The sequence below is a fragment of the Anarhichas minor genome, unplaced genomic scaffold (assembly GCF_050575085.1).
Source record: "Anarhichas minor isolate MPS153535 unplaced genomic scaffold, ASM5057508v1 ptg000040l, whole genome shotgun sequence".
Taxonomy (NCBI): Eukaryota; Metazoa; Chordata; class Actinopteri; order Perciformes; family Anarhichadidae; genus Anarhichas; species Anarhichas minor.
Window position 1 is genome coordinate 3,779,950 of NW_027466486.1, and position 25,172 is coordinate 3,805,121.

The window sequence follows — 25,172 nt, forward strand, 5'->3', positions numbered from 1 at the left end:
CTTCTCTAACACTTAGAGGGTCGTGTTGAGAAAATATCCTTCTACGGAAAACAAATTACATCGTGTGCAAGAGCAAAGGTTCTGTTTGCACCCAGTCCTTCAACTACCAGCATTTCACAAAGATGTAAGAAACTGAGTCAGAACAGCAGCATGCAGAGATTAGCATTATGCTTTGTCCAAAAAAACACATCAAATAAATGACATCAGTGCCAGAACTGGATGATTTTTTGCGAGGCGGGAGGATGATCTGGTGTCACTGATGGGATGGAAACATATCTCTTCATCTTTGAATCATCTGTGTTCTGCAGCAATATTTTGCTCACACTTATGTATGTGTTATTTACAATATTTTATTCACAGCACTGCTGAACATGCATTTACATTTGTTTCTGACAGATAATGATGTTGTAGCTAAAAACATGTACCTCTATGAGGATATATTATCCAAACTTTTGCTTTATCATTATTCTACCTTCTGGCTGTTAACACATTTTCTAAAATGTAGGATCTCATGTCTGTCAAGGATCTCAAGAACCCACATTGACACTTGAATAAAAAATACATTCATGAACAGATAAATAATGTAGTAGCGTATATACATTCTCTCATCATCACTACATACCACTTATGAGATTCAGGCTGTTTATCCTCTTGTCTTCTACACTTTTTTTTCCAGCAATGTTCAGACATTGCTCAGACTAAAGTGGGTGTGTCTGTGCAGGTGTTGCATCATATTGCAGTGTTTTGCAGTGGATTTTAAGCTTTTCACGCTTCCTTTGGACCAAAATCTTCAACACAAACGGTCTCAACCTCCCAAACACATTGTGTAGACACTTGCCCAGGTTAATCTAGTCTTAAACCAGCCCAGTATTTAAGCTCATTGAGACTACACCTTGCTTTTTTAAGTATGCGTGGTGCCGTGTTGAGTTGGACTTCCATCAAAACGTCTGGATCCATGTCAGTGATCCCGTTGACCCGGTTTTGAAAATGTTGATTTTTGAGAAACTGTGGCATACATACACACGACGACGCAAACATGGCCAAGCGTGGATGCGCACACACACACGTAACGCGCTCGATCGCAGCATCCGTCATCATCCAAAAACTTTTACCAGGGGCTGTAACCATGGCAACAGAGGCTGCATGGCGAGCGGCATCAGTGGAAACAAACCCTTTTAGACTGTCAAAGGTAATCACAGGTCATCACTCAAATAGTCGAGAGAAGAGCAGGGACAAACGTCTAAATCTGTGGGAAAACACAGGCCCACGGCTCATTTCAAACCTTGTTTCTTTTGTTTTTTGTTTGAGGCTGAAACGCACTCATTTGACGTATTGAGAGTTATGCAATGAAGGTCCGTATTTATTCTTCGTCTCATCTCTGGGGCTGTTGACTAACAGCGAGGCTTTACGTGGGTGTTTTACGTCTGTTCTATTTTTAATTCCCTCTGACCTTCCTTGCAGCGTTTTCACACCCGAGGCTTTTTTTTCATTTCGCTCGCAATCTCTCTCTGACACCCCCGTTTCTGACTCCCCCCCCCCCGATGTTGCTTCCTGCTATTGTAACCCCCCTCACCCCCCTCCCCTCCCCTCTCTCCTCCTTTCCACCGCTGTGGTAATGCAAAATGTATGAGAGGTACAGTAAGCTGGGGGGGGGGGGGGAAATAAATCACAGTCTATCACAACCCTACTTGTGAACCAGGCATCGTCCGTCACATCCGCCTCCCTCACTGGAACACACACACACACACACACACACACACAGATGGTGCTTTACATCGCCATGGTTTTATTTTGCTGCAGTGTGTGTGTCATACACCACCTGCCCAGCCTTCTAATTTTCCGAGGAAGTTCCTCGTCTTCATCCCTATCTTCATCTCTACAGTGTCATTTTTGACTCCCTTGTTCCTCCCCTCCACCGCCGAGGCCCGGTGATGAATGTGTCTCTGTCTGTGGTTGCGCTTCACTTATTTCTGCTCTCATCAGCTCCTGCTGTAATGAGAACACGCGCGCAGACATCCAAGGATACCAAGCTTTGAATAATGACATCCTGTTTATAGTTCATAAACACTCACCGCCCAAAACAGACCTCTTTAATAACCCTGCGACAGTGTGAGGAATATTGATGCTGAATATCAGTCAATGCCTACTGGTTCTTTTATTTTTTAATAGAAATCGGTTAATTAAACTGTTCAAATGTAAAGTCAGTTTCCATGAATGGTGACAGACTGAGAATCATGATGCCTTCCTGTGTTAAACAAGTGTGAAACTGGCAGAGAATCTACCCAACCTACATGTGCTAACGTGCGCCTGAGCATAAGTGAGAAACAGAAATAGATAGTGTGTGTTTGAGAGGCAGATGGAGGAAGAAAGATAGTGTAAAAAAAATGAGAAACACAAGTTCAGCTCCCACTCTGTCCTTTGCCTGATACTCTATAATTCATTTCATCCTGGCCAGAGATGGAGCGAGGGAGGCACAGAAAGCTTCTTGACTCCGGTTCTCACATGTGCTTGAATTCATCAAAAACCTCTTTCCTCTCCCGTACTCTCCATCCACCCATCGCTGCCCTCTTCTCTCCACTACACCGCTCTCATCCCACCCATTTGCCTCCCCCCCTGTCTCCCCACTTCCTCCCTGCTGTCAGCTCATCTTTGCTGCCTTTCGAGGCTGCACCTTCTGTCTGGATTGTGATGAACCTATATATATATATAAGGCTGGCCTTGCAGAGTAGACGATGGGATTCAAACAGAGCCCTGAATAGCTGGGTCCGATGCACTCACATTCGGCGTAACCATGGAAACACTAGATATTCCTCCTCATCCTCGGAGAAATAGCCTAAAGCAAATGGATGAGTGAGATAGAGAAAGAAAGAAATGTAGTCAGTTAAATTCTCGACCACCCATGCATCAATCAGAAGAGCATGCCACCATTAATTCCCCCAGGGACAGCACATTAAGGAAATTTGTCCATCAGTGCTCCATGCATTTGTCCATATCAAACTCATTTTTAACCTCCAATTTTGGCGGCGTCTCCAGGCTAATTATGTAAAAAACCGCCACCACAGTTGTGTTGAATGAATAACTAGTACAAGTTTAGAGTCTGACATCCCAGATGCACTCAGAATTTATGAATTTTAAGGAGAACACGGCTCCTGAGAGTAAGACCAAATTCTGTTTTCCGAATGAGATGCAGCAGAGTGAGCTGTATCTGGAAAATGAACATCCATAGTCCCTGTTGTTTTCCTGCTTGCTCCAACCAGAATGCACTGTTGCATGCATGACAATACATTGCTCTTTGGTAATGGGCCCTAAATGGGCGGCTTCATTTAATTAACGTTCGTGTGAGTTTTTTGCAGTAAATCTCTTCCATTAAGGATCAAATCCTCACGTTTTCAAGCTGCAGTGCAGACTTAGCATTTCTCAAACAGGTGGTACTGTTTCAGCAACTTAAAGCTGCACTTATCAATGTTTTTATATTAATGATGGCTCAAATGACTGTGTGTAACGTGGACACGGCTGCTTGTGGTGATAAACCAACAGAGAAGTATCACCCGACTGCAGTTCTCTCCACTTGTTTTGGTTTTATGGCCCGCAGATTTAGGTGTTTAGGGCAAAATAAAAAAATATTTTAAAAAGACTTTACATTCCCCGCTCAGCAAATGACAGACACACTAAGTTAGCAACTAGCTGGTGAACATAGTGGAGAATTTAGCAGCTAAAGACCCAGAAAAATCCCCAAAACAAGATCAAACCAAAGTTAAAGGGCAATTAATACATTCGTTGTGTGGCCGAAAACATGAATCCAAATGAATGCTCGTATTGCTCCATGTCTGCTTAATGTGTAATTAGGCAAGTGTTTGCTTGCTGCTAGTTGCCTAATTACTGCAATAGTCAATGCTAGATAATGGTCTCCAGCGAAGATTATCAGTAATTGTTTGCAATTATAAAAATGACACTGTTGACAGGGATGTCTTCTTTGACATACCCTCACCACAAAGTAAAGGGCTAATTAGAAATCACCATGTGTAATTGGTTGGCAAGGAAACCTGGCCACTCTCTCATTCGAACACCAGATATAGAAAAAGAAAAACATGCACTATGCACAGAGACGAGAGAGGTGGTTGCTGATGTTTATTGGCTGTTTCTCATTTCCATAATCCACATATCTGGGGCAATTAGTGAGCAGGAAGAGACGTCTTTTGACTCTCATCATATGCTCACTAAGTCAGCGTCCACAGGGACCGCTGCTTCTTATGAAACAGTGTGGCGGTCCAACCTAACAACAGAACCCAGCTGCATTCGGCAAAGGTTAAAATACAGCTTGAGATGGAGCAGAGCACACCAGTCAGCAAAATGTCAAAGCAATTACTGTCAGTTTACACAAAAAAAAGATGAAAGTGTGTGAGATCGTGTGCAGTGTTTGTGAGTCAAACAGAGGAGAGAAACTGTACCCGATCAGCCTCCTCTTTATTTAATCTCTGCTCACCATTCGCACCACTAGTATCGTTATCATTATGACTCAAATGCCTCTATAACAGCCACATATTTTACGTGAAGGCTTTTCAACAAGACCTTGGAACCTGGCAGCAGATATTGTCTCCCATTAAGCCACAAGGGCATCAGTGAGGTCGGCCATTGACGTCGTCCCACTTTATCCCAAATGTGTTGGATGGAGTTGAAGTCAGGGCTCTGTTCAGAAAGACCATTTCTATGCATGCTTTGTACATGTTTCAACATTTAGACATATTGAACAGGAAAGAGCCTTCTCTAAACTGTCAGAATCACTCTATTGTCTTAAATAATAATAATTGGAAATAAGGAACCTGGCTCCAAACCATGAAAAATCAGCCATGAACCAATAGGACAGAATATAATGTGGAGCAGTATTTTAGACAGTATAGTGTGTACACATCTCAGCAGATCTAATTATATATTTTCTTTCTTTTAATGATTTAATTTTGATGTTGTTATTTTTCGTTGTTTCGTAGTCTTGCATTTCAAATGTTGCATTTCCTTTCTTTCAAAATTCTGATGTTTTGATTATTACATATTGTGAACCTTGCACAACCTGCTTTCGCAATCTGTGCCGGATAAACTCAGATGAACCTCTACTGACAAACCTTCCCCACCACCACCATCATTATCTCTCTGTGCATGGTGTGTGTATCCTGTTATCTCCTTATAAATCAAAGATTTACATACACAGTATATACAGAAATATATGCACCATAAGAGCACAGTGTAGGCCCCAATTTTAAAGGGAAATTTTGCCAATTTACAGTTAGCTTTGTATTGTTGCAGTGTGGGTGGTACGTGCAAATAAATGATGCTCAGCTTCCCTCCACGTTGCTGGCGAAGCTCCGCCTTAATTTGACCACGAAGCGTCTCGTTCTGCGTCAACGGCAGTGTGGTGGAAAAATTATTTTACCCGCTGTTGAGTCTTATTAAACTGAAATGAAGAATATCGTGAAACAGGAATTGTCTTTAAAGTATTTATTCTCTGAGCAGAGAAGAGGCACAGTTATACAGAGATAGAACATGTGAATACACAACAGGTATACTTGTTGTCCATCTTAGAGAAGAAGAAAATATGGGTCAGCTGCTGCATGGATCACAAGTCTCATGATGCAAGCATATGACAGACTGTTTCACAACAAGTATATAAAACAGTTCTACTTATAAGAATATAAAATACTCATAAGGATATAAAATACTCATACGAATATAACATTTCCATTAACCAAACAGCAAGATACATTTGAGCATGTATGCTAACACAAAGGATGCATATCTACTGTTCAGAGCAAAAGTACAAGCATTTAGGCATTTCCACAATATACTAAATATATACTAAGTAGAAATTTACCATTACAGCAGCAAGTTGGGGGGGAGACCAAACATCGTTCATTTGCACATGCCACCCATAATACATCGATCCAATGCCAGTTGAAAATCTTCTAAGTGTCCCTCTAAATAATGGAGGTATTGAAAAGTGTTTGGTACGGGGCCCCAGATGATGAAATGAGGATGAAATACAAATGCAGAACCTGGGTTAAAAATTCTGATATTGTAACTTCTCTGTGCATATTCCCAAACTAAGACAAAACGAAACAATTTAAACTGGGTCTTTTGGTGGCCCTGAGTGTCTAAGAGCACCAGGGCAGGATGCCAAAAAAGGAGAATATGGAGAGAAAAACAACAACTATATTTCTATTCTTACAATAGACACAGTAGGAAATGATACGGGAACACAAGTTACAAGTAAGGGTTGTGTTTATCTGGCCATGATAAATCATAGTCTCTCTCTCTCTCTCTCTCACACACATGGGGTGACACATAACATACAATGATCAGGGTGATACAGTGCTGGTGTTCAGTGGATGTCACGCATGCTCAGACGTTATGATTAGCTCTCTCTCTCTCTCTCTCTCTCTCTCTCTCTCAGTCTGAGGAGGAGCATCTGTATCAGTGCCCAGAGTGTGATGGACGGGCGGCAGGTCGCTATAAAACACACATTGTCCTCCCGCAGAGCGTAAAGTTAGGTGACCGCAGGGTCTGGCTGGGCGGCGGAGGCGTGTCGCGTTTGCCCTTGAGGAGACTATTGGCTGCCGCAGGAGAAAGCGGAGGAGAGGGTATACTAGCAAAAGACGGGGGAAGAACAAATGGCCAACAAGAGGTGATGGATCTTTGGAGATGCTCGGTAAATGACTGAGGCTGACCGAGAGTGAAGTTCAACCCCGGCGAGATCCGCTGTTTGCGGGAAAGCAGGTGAGTTGAGGCGGAGGAGGAGGAGGTGTTTTTTTCTAAACTATAAGCTATGAATAACCCATCCGTTGGTTTATTGATTGCACCACATTATGCAATACCACGAAATTACAGCAGGTCACTAATTAGGAAGCCGTTTTAGGACTCAGCCGGGGTTCATTAACTGAGCTGCCGTTTGGCAATCTGCGGGCGCATGCAGAGTGTGCGCGCACTTCTCTCCATTCAAGAATTCGTCATGGGTCGCCGTTTGGGCTGTCATTGAAGGCAACAACATCATACATACATACATAGATACAGGCATACACGCATGCTGTATGGTGGACGCCAAACAAACCCTCACCGTGTGCCAGGGGCGGGAATCGAAACGTCATCCCTGCAGATAACCAGCAGATCAATTATGCTTTATGATGTAAAACGGCAATTTAATTGGATTCAAACGCGACAACACGTGCAGCACAACCCCTGCCGTTTCGCGCGTGCGTGTGTGTGTCAACCCTCCGGCGTCACAGAGGCGCATCACCGAGGAACTTGATAACCTTGAACCTTGATAACATCTTCCTCTTCATATACAGACACTCACTTAAATACACATAGACACATAGGCTACACATGCATTTACATAATACAATGCAATTACCCCGAATAAAGAACACACATGTCTATATATAAGTGTATGTATACATTCATACAGTTAATAATCAACATTGTAGGAGTACCATTCATAAAATATTTGGCCTGCTCTATAGTCCATATGAAAGATGTTTTTGCTTTTGAAATAAATTGTAGAACATGCATGTGAATACACCAGGAGGAAAGAGCCTCCTCACATAATGCAGGTATACGATGATGTGCTCATAGCGGCTCATTTTAGGGTTGTGTAAGGTGTGAAACAAGCTTTTGAGAGCAGCAGCAGTGGAAGCAGCAGCAGCAGCATTGCAGAGGCAGGCTGCATCATTAAGATCAGTAGATACTACAGACTGAGAAGAGAACAGTCAGAGTGGAACATCCTGATCTCTTTAAGCTCTTTCTGTTTTTCACAGAACGGAAGATCAGGTTCCAGATACCCTTTGGTGGTAGTAATTGCCTAGATCTTCTCAAATGTCATCGGCACAACCTCATGCCTGTGGTTTCTTTTTTACTTCAGTCAGAGAGCCGTGAGGTTGTGAAATCACGACTGGTGTTTCATTTAACACATCATTTTAGTGCAAGTCAGGTTGATTTGAGAAGTAAGTACAATTTCCTCAAAACGTCGATTTTCAAAGAAAGGTATATGTCATATTTTAAATTAAATACTTCATGAGCTGTTCTCTATTAACTGCACTCACAGCGTGACCCTTGTAATTTGTAACAATTCGTGGGAATACTCTCAATGCCACGTATAGCCAGCCACAAATCCACAGCCTCCCTCTGCTGCTACCAAATCAAAAGGCCTGCAGCCATGTGAGAAACAGCAGTGAGCTGCCAAAACTGCTGCTTTGATTTTCCAGAAAACGATGATACATATCGATATTGCATATGAAATGTCTTATACTGTGATCAAATATGTTATCCTTGTGGCCCTATTAATATTTATCTTTTGAGTTTATTTGCTCCGTCGTTGTGATTTATTGCAAGCGGCTCGGCTCTATAGGCACCGCAGTGTCTATCGGTCACTCACTTCATCACAGGTGTTCCATCTATCAGATGGATTGGCACAACCTGTAATCACAATCTCTTAACTTTTCATCTCGCGCCATCATTTTTTCAAGACTTTGGTTTGTAAACAAATACCTCTGCTGCATTTTGTAATTAGTGTTAATTAGCTCATCATGCTAAAATGCTAAAGTAAACAGTAGTCAAATGTATACCTGCTAAAAATCAGCATGTTCGCATGCTGACATTAGAGTTTAGCTCGAAGCACCGCTGTGCCCAAGTGCAGCCTCGCAGAGCCGCTAGCGTGACCGTAGACCTTTAAACTACACATTTTGTAATTAAAGTGTGTGGGTACTGTATTTCAATAAGTTAAGTGAAGATGTGGTTCACTTGCTGTGTTTAGCCAAATTACTGTTGAATAATACCGTGTAACTCCAGAGAAATAACTGAGCACGATATGCTCCACATGTCTTATTAAAAGAGTAAACATTATTGGCTCTTAAAATTATGTTGTGGGAAAGTATTCCCCGTTCCCGGAGAAACCGCTGGACTGCTGAGTGTTTTACAACCTGAATGCAGCAGTGGACGTGTGCCGTGCAGCATCTGCATGGTCATAGTGTTCTGCTGCAGAGAGCTATTACTACAGCGGTTATAAGTTAGTCATCCGGGGAGCAGGACCTTAAAATGAAAGAGATGGAGGAATGAAATGAGGAGGGGAGGGAGATGGTTGAGAGGGAGGTATTAAATTAGACATAAGATGTGGGATTCATATACCTGCTTTTTATGCAAAAGCTGACACTAATGTTTTGACAGCCTGAGAATGTGAGCAATACGTCTATGTCTCTTATTGTGCCTGCTTGAATGTATAACGTGAGGGAGGCGAAGAGGAAGAGACAGAGGGAGAAAGAAATTGTTTGAGGCCGAGAGAGATAAAACGACGAATGAGGCAGGAAGCGCCTGCTAACTGTCATTGCCAATGATCTCTAAAACCCCTTGAAAGTCATGTTATCCAAGAAGTCTAAAAGGCGCCATCATAGAGTTGTTAATCTGCCATTATGGTGCTTTATGATTCTGCTAATATGAACTCAATGTGAACTCTCATGAAAAAAAAAACCCTAAAACAATTAAAGTGGTGATTGCTCAGACGGGCAGAGCTTACGTTCATTCCCTGCCAAACACGAGGGGCACATGGGAAGATGTGTCACTGCTACTATTATGGATATTAAAGATACATGAGATATGAAGCGGTATCCTAGAGAGGGACAGCGTGAGGGAGAAAGCAGAGAGAGGATTTGCAGCAGCGTGTGTTGTATGTTGTGTGTGGTTCTAAAGTGTCCTTTCCCTCGCAGGTGTCTGTGGTCATTGCAGTTTTAAAATGGAGTCCACTCACCTCCTGAGCAGCTCGAAGAAGAGGGTAAAGATCCACCCTCACACCGTCACAGCCAAGTACGCCACGCACACCCCCTACTCCCCTCAACCTGGAGTACACACACACTTCCCCCAGCCAGGGGACGAGGGCTACGATGACGCTCCGTCTTTTGAGGACTTTGGCTCCTTCCTGGAGGAGACTTCAGACAAGAAACAGCTGACGGAGGGCAGGAAGTGGCCCCTGACTCTGTTTGGGTCCAAAGACAAAGACACGACTAGCAAACCTCAGGCTGCCGCAGGAGGAGATGGCAACGAGGGGGGACCCAGAGCAGCCAAGGGGGCTGGGAAAGGAGTAGGGGAACAGCTGGCCAGTTTCGGGGAGGCGTCTGTGTCTGCGTCTCGGCTCACCTGGGTCGGGCTACTAGGTGCGGCGCTGGCGCACGGCTGTTTGATTGTTTTGACCCGCGTGGCCTCTGAACGCTTCAGCCTGGGCCCCCTGTTTCTGCTCTTGGTTCGGTCCGTCGTCCAGCTCCTTTCTGTGGCCGTACCACTGCACAGGGGGGAGAACCCTTTCGGACCGGCGGGCTACCGTCTACGTCTGCTCTGTTACGGCGTCGCCTACTCTCTCTCCCTCTGCTGCGCCTACGCCTCCTTAACCTTCGTCTCTCCTGGAAACGCCACGACGACCTGGCGCCTGGCGACCACGGCGCTGTCAGCGACCCTGGCCTTCCTGCTCCTGGAGGAGAGGCTTGGATTGGCTGATGGGATCACCATAACTGCAGGACTGTGCGGTTTGGGGCTTGTGTTACTTCCCACAGCGGACGACAGTAACTCAGATTCACCGACTGACCCGGTCGTGTTCTGGAGGGGTGCGTTTGGTTGGTCTCTTTCAGCTCTTGCAGGGCTGTGGATGGCTTTGGCACTGGTTGGGTATCGCTCCCTGAAGGAGAGGGTGGGAGTGGGCACAGCTTTGTTCACAGTAAGCTGGACGGGCTGCCTGCTCGCCCCGGCCTCCTTGGCTCTGCTCCAGGAGGGCTGGTCCTGGCCTTCGAGTGCCCCAGCCTGGAGTCTGGTCCTGGGCCTGGTTGCATGCTCGGTAGCAGCCTTTCTGGGGATGACGCACGCCCTCACCCGACTCCACCCTGCTCTGGTCTCTGCCTCTCAGAGCCTGGAGGTACCCGTTGCCATGCTGCTGCATCTGGCGGTGCTGCCATTGGCTCCCACCGCGCCGGAGGTGGTCGGGAACGTGATGGTCATACTGAGCGTCAGTTGGCTGGTTGCGATAAAGCTGCTGCCAGCCCGTGGGGGAGGGCGGCGCCAAAGGGAAGAGTATGAGGAGATTCTGGACTCACCTATCAAATAGGCATCTCTTGACACCTCCTCCTTGTCTTCCCCTGACTCCCTCCTTGATGAGATTGGTTCCGGTGTACATAAGAGACTGCTAAATGTTTATTGGAGCTTTATCGATTTTGTATTGTCCTCTTTGCTTTTGAGAAAGTGCCAATATTGTGTTGTCTGTTAAAGTGACTATGTGATGTGACATTAAAATCTCTCTGTTGAACACGATGCATTCCTGAAGCCACTTCTAATTAGGATCTCATCTCCTTCAGTGTGTGTGTGTGTGTGTGAGAGAGAGAGAGAGAGAATGTATTGGCTACATTTCACAGGAGTGTCATGTCAGCCAGCTGAGGGTTTGCCAAGGATTGATGCCATCTATTTGGCTGCTGGCGAACGAGCGAGAAAGCAAGAGATGGGAGGCACGAGAGAGCAGCGAGACACAATGAAAGGAAGATAAATGCTGGTAGAGCGAGAGAAGATGATGGGATTGGCAGACAGATAAGACGCAAGAGAGAAAGGAGAGTGATGGCAGATGATGAAACAGAGGTGAAAGAGAAGGAGGCCGGGGTAGAAAGTTGGGCTGCTGGTCGCTGGGTATTGTGCTGCGTGTCTGGCTAGCTGGCTGATTCTGACACTGTTCTTTGTGTCTTATACCTAAATGTCAGACACATAAGCACCGTCACTCGTCTCTTCTGGGCCTCTCCTCCTCTATTTTACTCATCGTTAGCCTCCTGCTTTCCTTTTCTCTTCTTTGTATTTGTGTTAAAAAATGAATGAATCGCCAACATGAGATGACACGACGAAGCTATTGAAACTGATTTAGTAGGAAGTCTTTGAAGTCTTTGAGGAAAGACACACACACACACAAAAAGGCATGGGCACAAGTATCCATTCATGCCATGGTTGTAGGCCTTTCATTAGAGAAAAATGATGTGATGTCAGAAGGCTGGCCTAATTAAAATCACATTTGGTTTAAATGTGATTTATTGCTATTTTATTTCCTACATTCGGTGGAATGTAACATTTTACATTTAGTCACAATCTGTAGGTACTTGTACTGTATTTTACGTGTCTCAATATACTCTACTACATTTTAGAGTAACATTTATTTGACAGCTAGTTACTAGTTTCTCTGCCGGATAAGATTTGACACACAGTTAAGTATGATGTTTTGTGACAGATTAAACTACCTAAATGTATATTATAATTATAATAATTAACACAGAACGTACCTCCAGTCAATATCAGCCATTGTGTGGTTCAGAACAATGAACGTGTGTGTGTGTGTGTGTGCGGTTGCAGGAGGGACAGGCTGGCGGCAGTGTCATAGCTCTGGCAGGGTTTCATTCAGCATAAACACTCTGAGCATCGTAAATTGTGACACTCTTAAAGCAGCTAATGAGAGGGAGAGACCTGCCCAGAACTGAACACCATCCAAAACCTCTGAGACACTTCCTTGTGGCTGTCGGTATCTGCAGACACCACCACAACTACACAAACATTGAGGTAGTGGTGTAAGGATACAACACATGCACTGACGAATGAAAGTGTGGGCATGGGTGTGAACGTCTGAAAATGAGTTCATTACTGCGTGGGAGGAGGGAGGAAACCGTTCCATGAGGCTGATTAGGTAGATTAATTCGTTTTTATTCATTACAGTGAAGCCACAACATTTATGGTACATTTAAAGTCATTGTCACCAGACAAAAACATGCTCACAAGTAAAAAAGAAACCGAGTGTGTGCAAAATCATTACCACAGTCCCCGGTACATCTTATATTATATTTTGCCTCTTGGCAATTCATGTGTCTCCTCTGTCCTTCCTGCCTGCTCCATCAGTCTGCTCAGCTGCAGGTGAACCTTCTGCAGCTCTGTTGTTGCGGCAACCAGGGCCTTTTCCATTGTGGCCATGTCCAGGGATGAAGTATCTTCCTGCGTCTCCAGGCCAGATGTGAATGGCTTCATTCCCAGGCCAAATGCTGCTCCTAAACCCCCAGGTCTTGGTGTTGGTAGGCGCCCCATCCCACTGCCTGTTGCTCCAGAAGGCACCGCTCTGTGGCCTCCACCTTCCTCCAGCCGCTTCAGCCGGGCGTTCGCCTCATGGCCACTGTGCAGAAGCCGGTGCAACGTAGCGTTCAACCTTCTCTCCCTCTCTGCGTCCTCCTCCCGGAGCTCCAGCAAGCCTTGTTGCAGTCTGGCATTCACCTGCTCGGCTCGCGCCCTGCAAGATGACTCCAGGCTGGGTAGACACTGCTGGCATGTCACCTCGGCCAGCTTGTCCATCTGTGTCCTGAGAGAGACCATACCTCTGCAACATTGCTCCAGAGACTCCAGCAGCATGTTCTGCCTCATGTGGGAGTCCTCCAGAGTGATGAAAAGCTTGTCCCAGCGGGAGACATCTGCAGCCTGGCATGGTGTGGTTGGAGTTTCTCCTGTAGACAACAACCAGAGGGATGCATCAGTTATAGTTGTGCACAAATTTTAGTTGTGCACGATGACTACATTTTGTGTTTGCCCTTTGCTTATGGCAAACTGCAAGTTACTACCTAAAGTTTACTTATATACAGTGGTTCCGCGTTACAGAAAACAGTTACATGCAGCATCCAATTTACTTGAGTATAGTGTTTTACTTTTTTTGATTTAAGGATTTTAATTTCAAAACGTTTTGTTATTCATCTCACTTAGTAGTATTTAAAACCCATAGCTTTGCTTGTTAAAGTTAAAATGACCTGTGAGCGGACATTGTATTTAATCTATTTTGATGTGATCAGAGAGAGCAGAGATAGTATCTTCTGTCGAGGGTTTTACATAAGAAATGTACAATGCAAGTCCAGTCTATGATCTGTACAAAATTATATTTACGTTGACTTTAAAAAAAAAAAGTATATAGTTAATAGAAGTGGACCAACAATAGACCCCTGCGGGACACCTTTGCTTACCCTTCAAAACTAATAAATCAAAGTGTGAGGATGTATTCTTAATCAAAGCCAATAAGATTTATTTGATTGGCTTATTGAAATTGAGCATTTCAGCTGAGGACAAATTCTTCACAAAGACAAAGCCATCTGTTCAAGCAAGCAGGGAATAAAAGAGACGAAAGGACCAATAAACATAACTCACCGTCCTGCTGGCCCGGAGAGATCTCGTTGTCATAGTTGTCTGCGTAGTTCCCTTGATACTCAAGCTCATTCACACACAAGGATGCACCCACGAAGCCAAGCACACACAGCACACGCCAGATCCTGACCACATGCATGATGAAGCTCTGAATGTGTTGCTTTTTTTAAAATATCATGAAAGTTTTGTGTTCTTCACCCAGATTCTCAGCTGCTCCCTCTTCACTATATTTAAAGTTCTTCACACTGAGCCAACTGTCGCGGGTGCTGGCTTATAAACTCAGCACAAGGGAAGAAGGAGGGAGGTGGAGGAGGGTGGGACAGAGGTGGGGGTGCTGTGGAGGTTGGGTGAGTAATGCTTCAGTGGAGGTAATATGTCAAAAGTCAAACTGAGTGGGGAAATATAGGGGCATTATGAGGAAAGAGAGGGTGAGTTAAGGGGCACAGGGAAAGCTACGGTGAATAGAAAGGGATGGAGGGAAAAGAAAACTGTTGCTTAAAATAACTGAAACATATGGAAGTAAAAATAACCTACTGTCGTTTTACTTGATTTGGTGCAGGCAGTAGCTTATTATGGCTTGTGTTATATATTGCGGTAAGATAGATATTGTTAAGATATTATAAGATATATATTGCTGTATAACTGACATAACTGGGGCAGTTTGCTGACTTGTACTGTTACAGTAGGTTTTTAGCATTATCCCGGAACTGTCGCATGTGTCTGCTGTTCAGCAGCAGCAGCTATGAAGACTCACTTAAGTATTTTGATTCTCAACCTATCTTACAAGTGTTCGTCCCCACCTAATTTCTTGATATATTTGGGAATATTTGAGCTTTAAAATCTGTCAAGGTTCAGCTTTATTGTCATTAACAACAGAGGATTGCACAATGACACATAGTTTTAGCGACACAAATAGAAATTGTATAAATAAGATGAAGAAATCAAATTTAAACGGAGTGAAAATTTGTATTCAAATAAATACAGTAGTAGTTGTAGCATATATAGTAAATTATTCTATATGTACGTAGGACATGGGTTAGGTATATACCAAACTGATTTTAAAAATGCTCTATACCAGGCTAATCAATGGGCAAAATCTAATAATCATTGTCATTGCAGGAAGCATACATCGCTGTGAGTGCCACTGGCCTCTACCGCCATTGTTAACATCATAGTGTTCACAGGATATTTCAGTCCACACTCTCTCTCTAGGTCTGTCTGCCTTTTCAAGATGAGCCAGAATCACTCCCTGCTCCGTCCATCAACACCAAATCCCTTAACCAAAATAAATTGCAACATTGCAGAATCTGGATTATATTTTAAGCTTGCAATGACTGTGATGACAATGATGTTTTTACCACTTGAAATTAAATATTGTTGCGAAGCAACGCTGCAAAATTTGCTTTCTGGCTGTATTTTGTTGCCTGGCTCCCCTGTCGATCTGTGGTCAACAGGTGTTGGGGTTAAGCAGCAGAAGTATGACAAGTCATGGTCAGAGGAAAAACCTTGACCTCTCTACTCTCTGCAGACCTCCAGATGGAGCTCCCCCTGCAGATGTCAGCAAGTCTGCCAGTAACTATGTATGATTTTCTCTGTTTGGCAGCTTGTAATAGGAGCAGAGGGACTAATTGGGATGGAAGCTGGCAGGTTTATCTCAGGAAAACAGAACCTGCAGAGGAAGAGATGGACCGACAGAGAGAGAAAGGATAGTTGGTGAGGAAAGCTAGAGAGGGACAGAGGAAACTTACATACTTTTTCCTTTCCTCATTGCAACATTGTGTGCATTTCCCTGTCCCACTTCCATTAAATTCAACAATTATGATCCCCTCAAGAAAGCAATACACTTATATGATCTTGTAGTTGTGATACAGGTGTCATACAAAATTCAGTTTATGCATGTCAGAAACAGTTGGTGTTTTCATCTTTTTCCTCTATGAAAGTCGGATTTGAGGAGAGTATCAGCACAAATTCTATTCAGATCGGAGAGAAGTAGAACAGATCATGTCGTCTGGTTTGTTTCAATGAAACCAGAGATGTCAGGGAAACTGGGACAGTGGGTGTTGTCAGCAGAACTTCGTAGGCTAAAATATAAAACACCAACAGGACTTAAATTTTGAATAAACACATATTAACACTAACGCAGCAAAGTTCGCCAACACAAGCCAGTTTTATGAGAACAGGGTGTATCCTCGTTTTATACCCAATATGTAGATGGGGGAGGAGAGGAAACCATGGAGATATGATTGGAAAACAGTGTACTGCAAAACAATAGAGCTATTGTAAGAATATAACAGACTTCTATGTTTAAAAATAGTGTATGGTAATGTTATAGCTTACTGCTGTACTAAAAACTGCAGTGAGAAACAGTCAGGATTCAAAATAATAGCTACCTGAGCTAAGAAAAGCCTTTGATACTGTGGACCATGGCCTGCTGGTTTCGTAATCATCTCTCAGGTAGGACTGAATGTGTCAAAGTCAATGGGCACAGTTCAAACGGACTTACTAAATAGAGTACCTCAAGACTCTGTGCTTGGCCCACTTTTCTTTTTTCACTCACTACCATTTTTCCCTATTATCACTCAACTCAAACACATGCAGCGTGCAGATAAATACAATTTGATGTTATTTTCTAATCCTAAAAGGTGGCCTGTAGATATTGTGGTCAATGTTAAAGCTAAGGGGAAGAGAACAGAATGTCCTGGTTACAAATATCAAGGTATTTGGTTTGATAAAGGTATTCTATTTATAGACGGTGTAGTGAAAACTCTGGTAAATGACTCCCTGATCTGTTCAGCCTACCATCAGCTTTATTTCAGTTTTACTACCTATTTTATGTATTGTTTTATCTGTTGCCTGTGTTTCTATTATTTTGTCTGCATTGTGTTGTTCAGGTATCGCTTGCACAAGAGGTTTCCAACCTCAGTGGGATTTAGCTGGTTGAATTAAATACAAAATAATATACGGTACCTGCCCATAGAAATGTTATCTGTGTCTGTGCCCCTCAGGTAGCAGAAAGAACAGAGCCAAATATAATTACAAACATCCCAATTCCCTTTATCTGCTTTCCTAACTCACTCATGTCAACCAGACCTGCAGAACAGTTTCCTTCCTGTATCACACAAGAGCACACCATCCAGAAAAGACCAGAGAGAGAGAGAGAGAGAGAGAGAGAGAGAGAGAGAGAGAGAGAGAGAGCTGCCATCTCTGCTGACGGACAGGATGCAATGATACAAAAATAAAATAAAAAATAGGAAACATAGCAGGGACTTGCTGTATCAATGTGCTGGAAACACACTCATGAGCAGCTAGGGACAGATTGAGGAAAATCTATTCTTGTTTGGTTGAGTCAGAGGAAAGTTACAGGAACGAAACACTATCTAATCTGTCTTCAAGCACTGGCCGTGCTTCCTGTGAGGCGCCTCTAGAATGTCGAGTTGAAGTAGTGGTGCAACAGAAGTGTTTATGGGGGTATTGCGCCAAAGGCCTCCTGACTGCACTCTGGTCAATATCACAGAAGCTGCGCTTGATCGATCCAATCTGTTCGCACAGCCTCAGACAGGAAAGTGGTGAAGAAGTGGGAGCGAAACTCATGAGACAAACACACTTACTGTTTTGAGGTTGCACCACCTGACCTAATTATCCTGTTGAGACAATTAACAATACTGCAATCGGTGAAACAAGCCAAGCTTCACACTGTGTCAGCATGGCTTTATGACTAGAGGCCTGGGAAGCCCGATCAACACCTCAATCTGGAGCTGATGGTGTGTGTAAATGATATGAGAAAGTACATTGCGGAGCAACACATTTTAACGAGGAAAATAACTGAAACACCTCGACAGGAGAACAAAAGATCCACACTGGACGCCACCGTCGAGACCTCCGGACGCAGTCTTAGATTTCAGCTGGCCGAGCACGCTCACCGGGCAGCACCACACAACGGCTCTTTTAAGAGCTACCCACCCACTATAATGAGACTCTGGTTCCTTGTTCACTATGTACTTCACCATATGGATTTGCAAGACTTTTCCATAACAAACCATGTTATGGAAATTCATGTAAAACCTGTAATTATAAAGGGTTTATAATAATGCAACATTACACAATATACAGCATTAAATTGACTTGTGACACTTGGTGATTACTTAGATATTCTTCACTTCACTCACCTTCACACTGCAGTGGTATGACCTCAGTGCCTTTAAGGCCAGAAGGTAACTAACATAATAGAATAAAATGGAAAAAAAAGCTGTACAATAGAAACTATATATGAGTTTCAGAACAGTTGGAACAATATAACTTGATATAGCCTGTGATTAGTAGAGCAGAGGGGAGGAGGGGGTTACCTGGTCTGTGTCGGGAGCTAGTCAAGGTCGTTAGACCAGAACCAACGAAGAAGAGAGTATGAATGAATATAACTTATGAAAACAGAAAGGAACAGTTTCTGAAATCTGTTTTTGTTAAGATGTCTGGAATAAATTCTGTTTAACAAGCTGAAGTCATTTGAACGTTTATCTCTCCGATATATAAAACAGGTTAAATGAGACAAATAAACATCCAGAACACTAGTTCTTAAACATTTAGTCATTTATAACAAGTTTACAAAATGTTTAAATACACAAACACAAATTATACACATAATGAATACAAATAAAGTGCCAGCTTCAGTCATTTCATTGTACTTTTAATACATTAACTTGAATGTAAATTGTTATACATTTGATGTGTGAAAAGTACTTTTATACTGAAGTTCAGATGACATAAAGAGTCCAACATGAATATAAGAATGAAATAACGATCAACGTAGGTAGAAGAGAATCATCAATTAATAAGTTCAACAAACTTTTATCTTCAGAAAAGAAATCTTTCCTTCTCTAATAATAAAGGTTAAAGTGGTGAAACTTACTCCCAACCATTCATTTTATATAGTGATAATTATAATATAATTTGTATAATAATATAAATGTAATCAATATCATCGTGAAAGAGCAAAAAAAAATTAATTAAAAGAAAACACAAAATAAAAATGCTACAACAGTAATTAGAATAATTTTCAACATTAGAAAAAAATAAATGTTTAGAGCAAAGAGTTGGGCGATTACATCAGAAGGGTCAGCGCTAATGTGTGTGTTTCTGTCCAGGGTCCCCAGAGCGGACCGCGGTGGAGCAGGGCTGCCCTCACGAAGAAAATTAACAACATCTGGACCTGGAAACTTCTACCCAGTTCACCTAGTGGGGGCTTTAATAGGGTAAAAGTGAGTATGTGATTAGACCGTGCAGGGGGAAACACCCCAGTGCGTATATATGAGGACACATATTTCATACCATGCTACAGCATAAGGGCCTTGTTCAGCATGGTGTTTTAGCACCTCGCTGGACTCCTAAACACATGCAAATAGCACGCGTCATATGGAAAATGACCTCAACTTGCAGTAATGCAAGTCAAGAGGTGGCAGAGTTACATACATAGACACACACACCTCTTTCAAGGGGTAAGAGGTTTGGGTAAGCTGTAAACACAAGTGACAGTGTGTACATGGGTTCTCCGACAGACATGGTCACACTCACACATGAACAATCACACACACGCATACACTTGGCACAAAGCTTCATCAGTTCTCGCATTTAGCGTTAACGTAAATAAAGATTTAGTTTCACGGAGTGAAAAACTACCTTTCACAATCACACACCAGGAAATATTACGTCCATTGCCACAAGAGGGGACTGATACACAACAGTCATCATTTTTATACAACTTGTTAAAGGCTAAAATGATTGTGGCACTAAATCACTTTTTTAAAATATAAGCACTTTTACAACCACTTCACATTATCCTCCCTATGGGATTACTTAAAGTTGTTACCATACCACATGTTACAATGATTGTGTATCTGTTCTTTTATAATTCTTGGATCCACAATGCCAGTTGCCACTGGTCTAAATCAGCTGAAGCGCTAATCAGAGTCAGCTGACATGATATTTGCCAGGTGTCATGTCCCACATTAATTTCTACTGAACCACGTCCTGACTGTTGATGCCGACTCCTGGACCTCTCCGTTAACAGGGGGCGCCTCGTGTGTGGTTTCATTGGTTGTTTGGGGCTCAACAGCCACGCCATTGGTCGCCAAAGCGTCAACAGCCATGTTATCGACTGTTATGGTGTCACTAGCTCCTGCATTTGCTGCCTGCGACTCGTTTCCACTGAGTTCAGAAGGTGGGGAAGTTGTTGTTGTTGTTGTTGTCTGACTACCAGCACCATTGGTTATTGCAGCCGTTGCTCTGTTGGTTTGTGCGCTGGCTGTTCTGCTGAGTGCTGATATCGGACCCGAATTTGATGTGCAGACATGATCAAGTCCTTGCTCATCAGAGAAGAAAGTGTTGTTGTTGTTGTTGTTGTTGTTGTTATTATTTGGCTGTGTGGTTACAGAGGAATCTGTTTTTTTTTCAGTTGCGGCGAGTGGATTTGAAGTCCATGAGTCCTGGTCGAAGTCTGGAATTTGGTGGACGACTATGGGGATCGGGCCGACCTGATTTAACCCAACGGGCTCATTGGCTACATGGCTGCCTGTGGACGGCTGATTAACTTCGGTGCTAATTGCTGACTGCCAGTTATTGGAGCAGAGGACTGCTGGAATGCTGCAAGGAGAACAAAATCATAACCAAGTCATAAATAATATTTGCTTAAAATTGATTTTCAACAGTGACAGTGTTTTTTGTGAGACCGAACGTCCCGAGATTGTTGGCAAACAACATAGCTTTGGATAAAATATGGATTGGATCCCATACTGTGCTACATACAGTACATTTTGTAATGGTATTTGGCCTCTGAATTTAGCGTTTCAAAGTATTGTTTTAGTTTGTTAAATGGTTTGTTTGGTGTCGCTGCAGTAGAAGGTGCATGGTGTTGCTTGTGTGGCTGATTAGTGATTTGGTCCCAGCTGTGTGCTGATTTGTTCCTAGAGCTGCCTCGGTCTTTGGGACTTCCATGCATTATTTAATTTCAATATAGCTTTAGTGTGTACGCGTTGTAAACCTGGCACACACACCTGTTCAGCTGCTTCTGAAGCTCCTGAGCATGTTGGTTACACTGGTTGAAGTAACAGGCCTGACCTTCCACAAACTCAGTCAGGCTCCGCATGTGGTTGGTCTGAAGAAACAAAACAACAACCAAGACACATAAAACACAAGACAGAGGAACAACATCAACAGCCTGCATTTAAAAAAAGTAAAAACTCTTAAATAAAAACAAATCCTTTATCGATAAATTGTAATTGTGAGGAGATATTGAATGATGAACTACAGTAAAATATTTATTAAATCAATGAAACTAAATAGTTTTGCCGGGCGTTGGATATTTCATTGCGAGTGTCTGCGTTTACAGTTCATCTCATAACTGTTGCAAAGAAAGAAAACCCACCGATAAAAAGAATCCACACACCTAGTGTACCGAGCTTTAGAGATATGTCTGAATCGTATACTCTGTGTGTTTGTGTTCACGTACGTGAGTGTTGCTGATTCCTTCCACAACTCGTCTTGTAATTTCTGACTGTCGATCGAACAGACTCTGACAGATCCTCTGCTCCATCTCTGCCTACACACACACACACACACACACACGCACACACACAATTATGTCCAGCTTTATAGCAAAAAACAAATACCAGAAGGGTTTAGGTCTGGATAAGCTGAACAATAGAAAGAAAACTATTACTGCAACTAACAGGGCCATAAGCAATTATAAAACTAGTAGCATTGTTAATATCATCTCCCTCTATTACAGTACAAAGAATTTGTATTTCAGATCCTGTGTGCTTTTAAACGATAAACATGTACTTACCTGAGAGATCTCCTGAGCCCACATCTGATTGGATGAGAGAGACAGAGGAGGACATGTGACTTACTCAATGACCCAAACAGCAAGTTCAGTTGTGTCTGTCAGTGTTCGTATCCCTCTAACGTCACTGACCTTTAGCCATTTAACACGCAGGAAGCTGAACATGTAGGAGACATGAGACAAGTAGGCGTCTTCCAGCGGGTTTGCATTCAGGTTCTGACAAAGAGAAAGCCATAACCGATAACCGTACTGAAGAAAACTGATATTCATTTAAAAGCGACGTTTCTATATAAGCGAAGGTCAGACGTTGTGACTCACTCTGCCCTCTCGGTCGGCTTCGTGTGCTTTTCTCAGTCTGGTTTTCGCTATGTCCAAGTCCAAACGCTTATTCACCAACATCTTGCGCTCAGCCTATGAACAAACAAACAAACACAGTTTTTAATAGCCATGTTAAAGCATGCAAACAATGTAGAAACTGAGCATGAGCAAAAGAACAAAGAAAGAGAAGCGATTAGTGAGAATGGTACACGGTGTGCCACAGTGACGGGTGTGTCTCTGTGTGTGTGTGTGTGTGTGTGTTACCTGCATGGCTCCGTATTCCCCCTCAGTGAAGCTCCTCAGAGGGGTGAGAAAGTGGATGTTGGTGCTTTGTACAAACTTCCTCTCTGCCTCGCCAAGCTGCTTCTGAGCCTCTCCACACCTGAGCAGTGCACTTCCTGAACAGAAAACACAACTTCCATTTACAGACTGAAAATTGCTGATGTGATGTGAGCCGTACTATTCAGATCAACATTGTACTCATGATGTATACTCACCATAGGGCGTGTTGGACCCCATCTCCAGCCCAGCCTGGGTCATTTGGTCTCCCAGGACCTCGTGTGCACGAGGCCGAGGGGGGGCGCTCCAATCCAGATGCTCGTACAGCCGGTCCTCTAAGCGCGCTCCTGTTCATCGGGGGTCAGAAAGCTCAATTTGAATTATATATTATAATATTTTACATTTGTTCAGCAGATGCTATCAGTCTAAAACAAATGACTTTGTAACATCTGATGAGAACACAAACAAACCTTAAAATGGGAGTAAAAAAAACAAGTGTCAGGATACTGCAAAGGACACTTAATAGGCTACCTAACCTCCTGCATGTATTCAATACTGCATTCTACTCAAGACAAGCATTAAAAATGGATATTTCATAAAACAATGTGGAACAAAACAGAAGGCAGCTGCCCACAAACTGCTGCTTCTTGCCATTAGCCCAAACCGAAGGTAAACAAAAAGGATTCTGCGGAGAGACTAAAAGCCCTCGATCGATAATAGGATCTGCAAATATACCCTCGATGCTGAATAAACATACGAGATTATTATTATTATTATTTCTGGCAGCTGCGTACCTTACAGACCACAACCACTTACAATTCCATTAGCGGAGGTAATTGGAGGCAAAAGAATAAACATGCCTATTCATCTGAACAGGCCAATTTTGCGGTGAAAGCAAACAGAAGAGCATACAGGAGCTGTACAGTATCGAATAGAGATCAAATACTGGTTCCCAGAGGTAAAGAGTCATCATTTAGTGGTTTTATGTAGACCGGCTAGGGTGCACTTGTGTCTTTAACTGGCTGTGGGCTGGTGAAAACATGAAGATGGTACGCTTATCAGTACAGTCTCTATTTGGTTTTAAGAAGTTCATATTAGCATACATAAATACTGGTAGATAACGTCTACAGTAAAAAAAAAAAAAAAAAAGGCTTTTTGACAATATACCAGGGATGTAAGGTATATGTCTGCAGTAAATATTGTATCTTTGACAGAGGTCAGTGAAATGGGTTTGATAATTAAGACGTAAAGCTAACTAATACCAATACATTTAATTCTCTCACCGGAATTGGGTTGCAGTAAAACCTCAGTCTGGCAGACTATCTGGTCCGTCCAGGTCCTGGTGGCGTCTGCCCGGGCAAAGAGCTCCTCCAGCCCGGGGTTCAACTCCGTCTTCTCCGCATGACCGAGACTCTCCTCCGTGTACTGGGGCGGAACCACAAGCAGTTTTATGAACGTTTAGCTTACGTTAATTCTCACGTTATCCTCGACTTTTTATTTATTTTTACCTGAACAGCCCGGTTGATGAACTGACCAGCATCCACAGCCAACCGCGTCAAATCCATGTCAACGTCCCAAGGTCGCGCCCTGTCCTCGGTGGTCCAACAGAACGTTAACGGTTAAACTACCGTTCGCTATAAAAGAAGCCCGGAGACCAACGGCCAGCTGACCTCGTCATGGCCTCGACAGTTAACCGCCACTCTCTCGCCAGATTACGGTCCGTTAACACCGACCAGCCGAACACAAGCACCTGCGTGTGTGTTGTTGCCAGTTTATCCTCAAGCCATACTGAGAGTGCTTTCCTCTTAACAAGTTGGCTGCTTTACAGCCTCGGTTTGACCATAACGGCGAACCTTCAGTAACGGTTACACCGACGGGCGGTTGGGCACAGCAGTGGCCCTTTTGTCGTGTAGCGTTATTTATGTGTACGTTACCGTTATCTCCGTCTCCTTGCTAGGATTTTTAATGTGCTGTCGTTAACGCTAGCTTAACCACAGCGTGTACGTCTGAATTATTGATACAAATATAGCGACGTTTAACAGCAAACTAGCCGTTTAAAAGTGGAAATGTATGGACTTTTAAAACTGGGTAAAAATAATTACAATCTTAATAATTCTAGAAGACCTCCGATATCTTTATGATAAAGTGCCCGAGACGTCCGGTTGCGACTTTCAGAATAAAAGCATAATCTCTACACGCCTACGCCACGCAACGATTAAATGTACCTTAAAAAATATAGTCTTGCCGTAATGTAAAAAGACAAAAGTCACTCGTTTACGTCCTTAAAAATGGTCCATATCCAGTGCTGGTTTGGGAACGCTCCTCTTCGTTTGAAACAATCATTAAAGATCCTCTATCCAAAAGAAGTCTGAAAGATCAGCCATGCATTGACAAAAATGAGGAAAGTAATGATAAAAAACACAGTGACAGCTTGAGAGTCTGAACTCATGACTGGACAACAAAAAAAGCTTGCTCACTGAAAGACATTCCACATCACTTCCTTCGTCTACTGCTATCCTCACCCAGT

The 25,172-nt window shown here is 43.1% G+C and overlaps 2 protein-coding genes across 2 annotated transcripts; one reads left to right on the forward strand and one right to left on the reverse strand.

The window, feature by feature from the left end:
• The first annotated feature begins 9,769 nt into the window (after positions 1–9,769).
• Positions 9,770–11,255, forward strand: slc35g2a (solute carrier family 35 member G2a). Its single transcript, XM_076108740.1, has one exon. The coding sequence runs from the start codon at positions 9,770–9,772 to the stop codon at positions 11,123–11,125; it is 1,356 nt and encodes a 451-aa protein (XP_075964855.1). The 3' UTR covers positions 11,126–11,255.
• Positions 11,256–18,828: 7,573 nt separating this feature from the next.
• On the reverse strand, positions 18,829–24,683 carry LOC142968205 (endophilin-B1-like). The gene is made up of 10 exons (XM_076108004.1): positions 24,154–24,683; positions 23,929–24,070; positions 22,864–22,992; positions 22,631–22,764; positions 22,367–22,459; positions 22,181–22,264; positions 22,052–22,075; positions 21,716–21,805; positions 21,261–21,361; positions 18,829–20,850 (listed from the first exon to the last, which is right to left on the reverse strand). The coding sequence occupies exons 1-10, from the start codon at positions 24,208–24,210 to the stop codon at positions 20,217–20,219; spliced, it is 1,488 nt and encodes a 495-aa protein (XP_075964119.1). The 5' UTR covers positions 24,211–24,683; the 3' UTR covers positions 18,829–20,216.
• Between the last annotated feature and the right edge of the window lie 489 nt (positions 24,684–25,172).

Coding starts and splice junctions, on each gene's coding strand:
- slc35g2a (XM_076108740.1), top strand. CDS start 9,770: ATGGAGTCCACTCACCTCCTGAGCAGCTCGAAGAAGAGGGTAAAGATC.
- LOC142968205 (XM_076108004.1), bottom strand. CDS start 24,210: ATGGATTTGACGCGGTTGGCTGTGGATGCTGGTCAGTTCATCAACCGG. Junction 22,993..23,928: donor TTTACTGCAACCCAATTCCG/GTGAGAGAATTA, acceptor CCCGATGAACAG/GAGCGCGCTTAGAGGACCGG. Junction 20,851..21,260: donor CTTCAGAAGCAGCTGAACAG/GTGTGTGTGCCA, acceptor TTCTCCTTGCAG/CATTCCAGCAGTCCTCTGCT.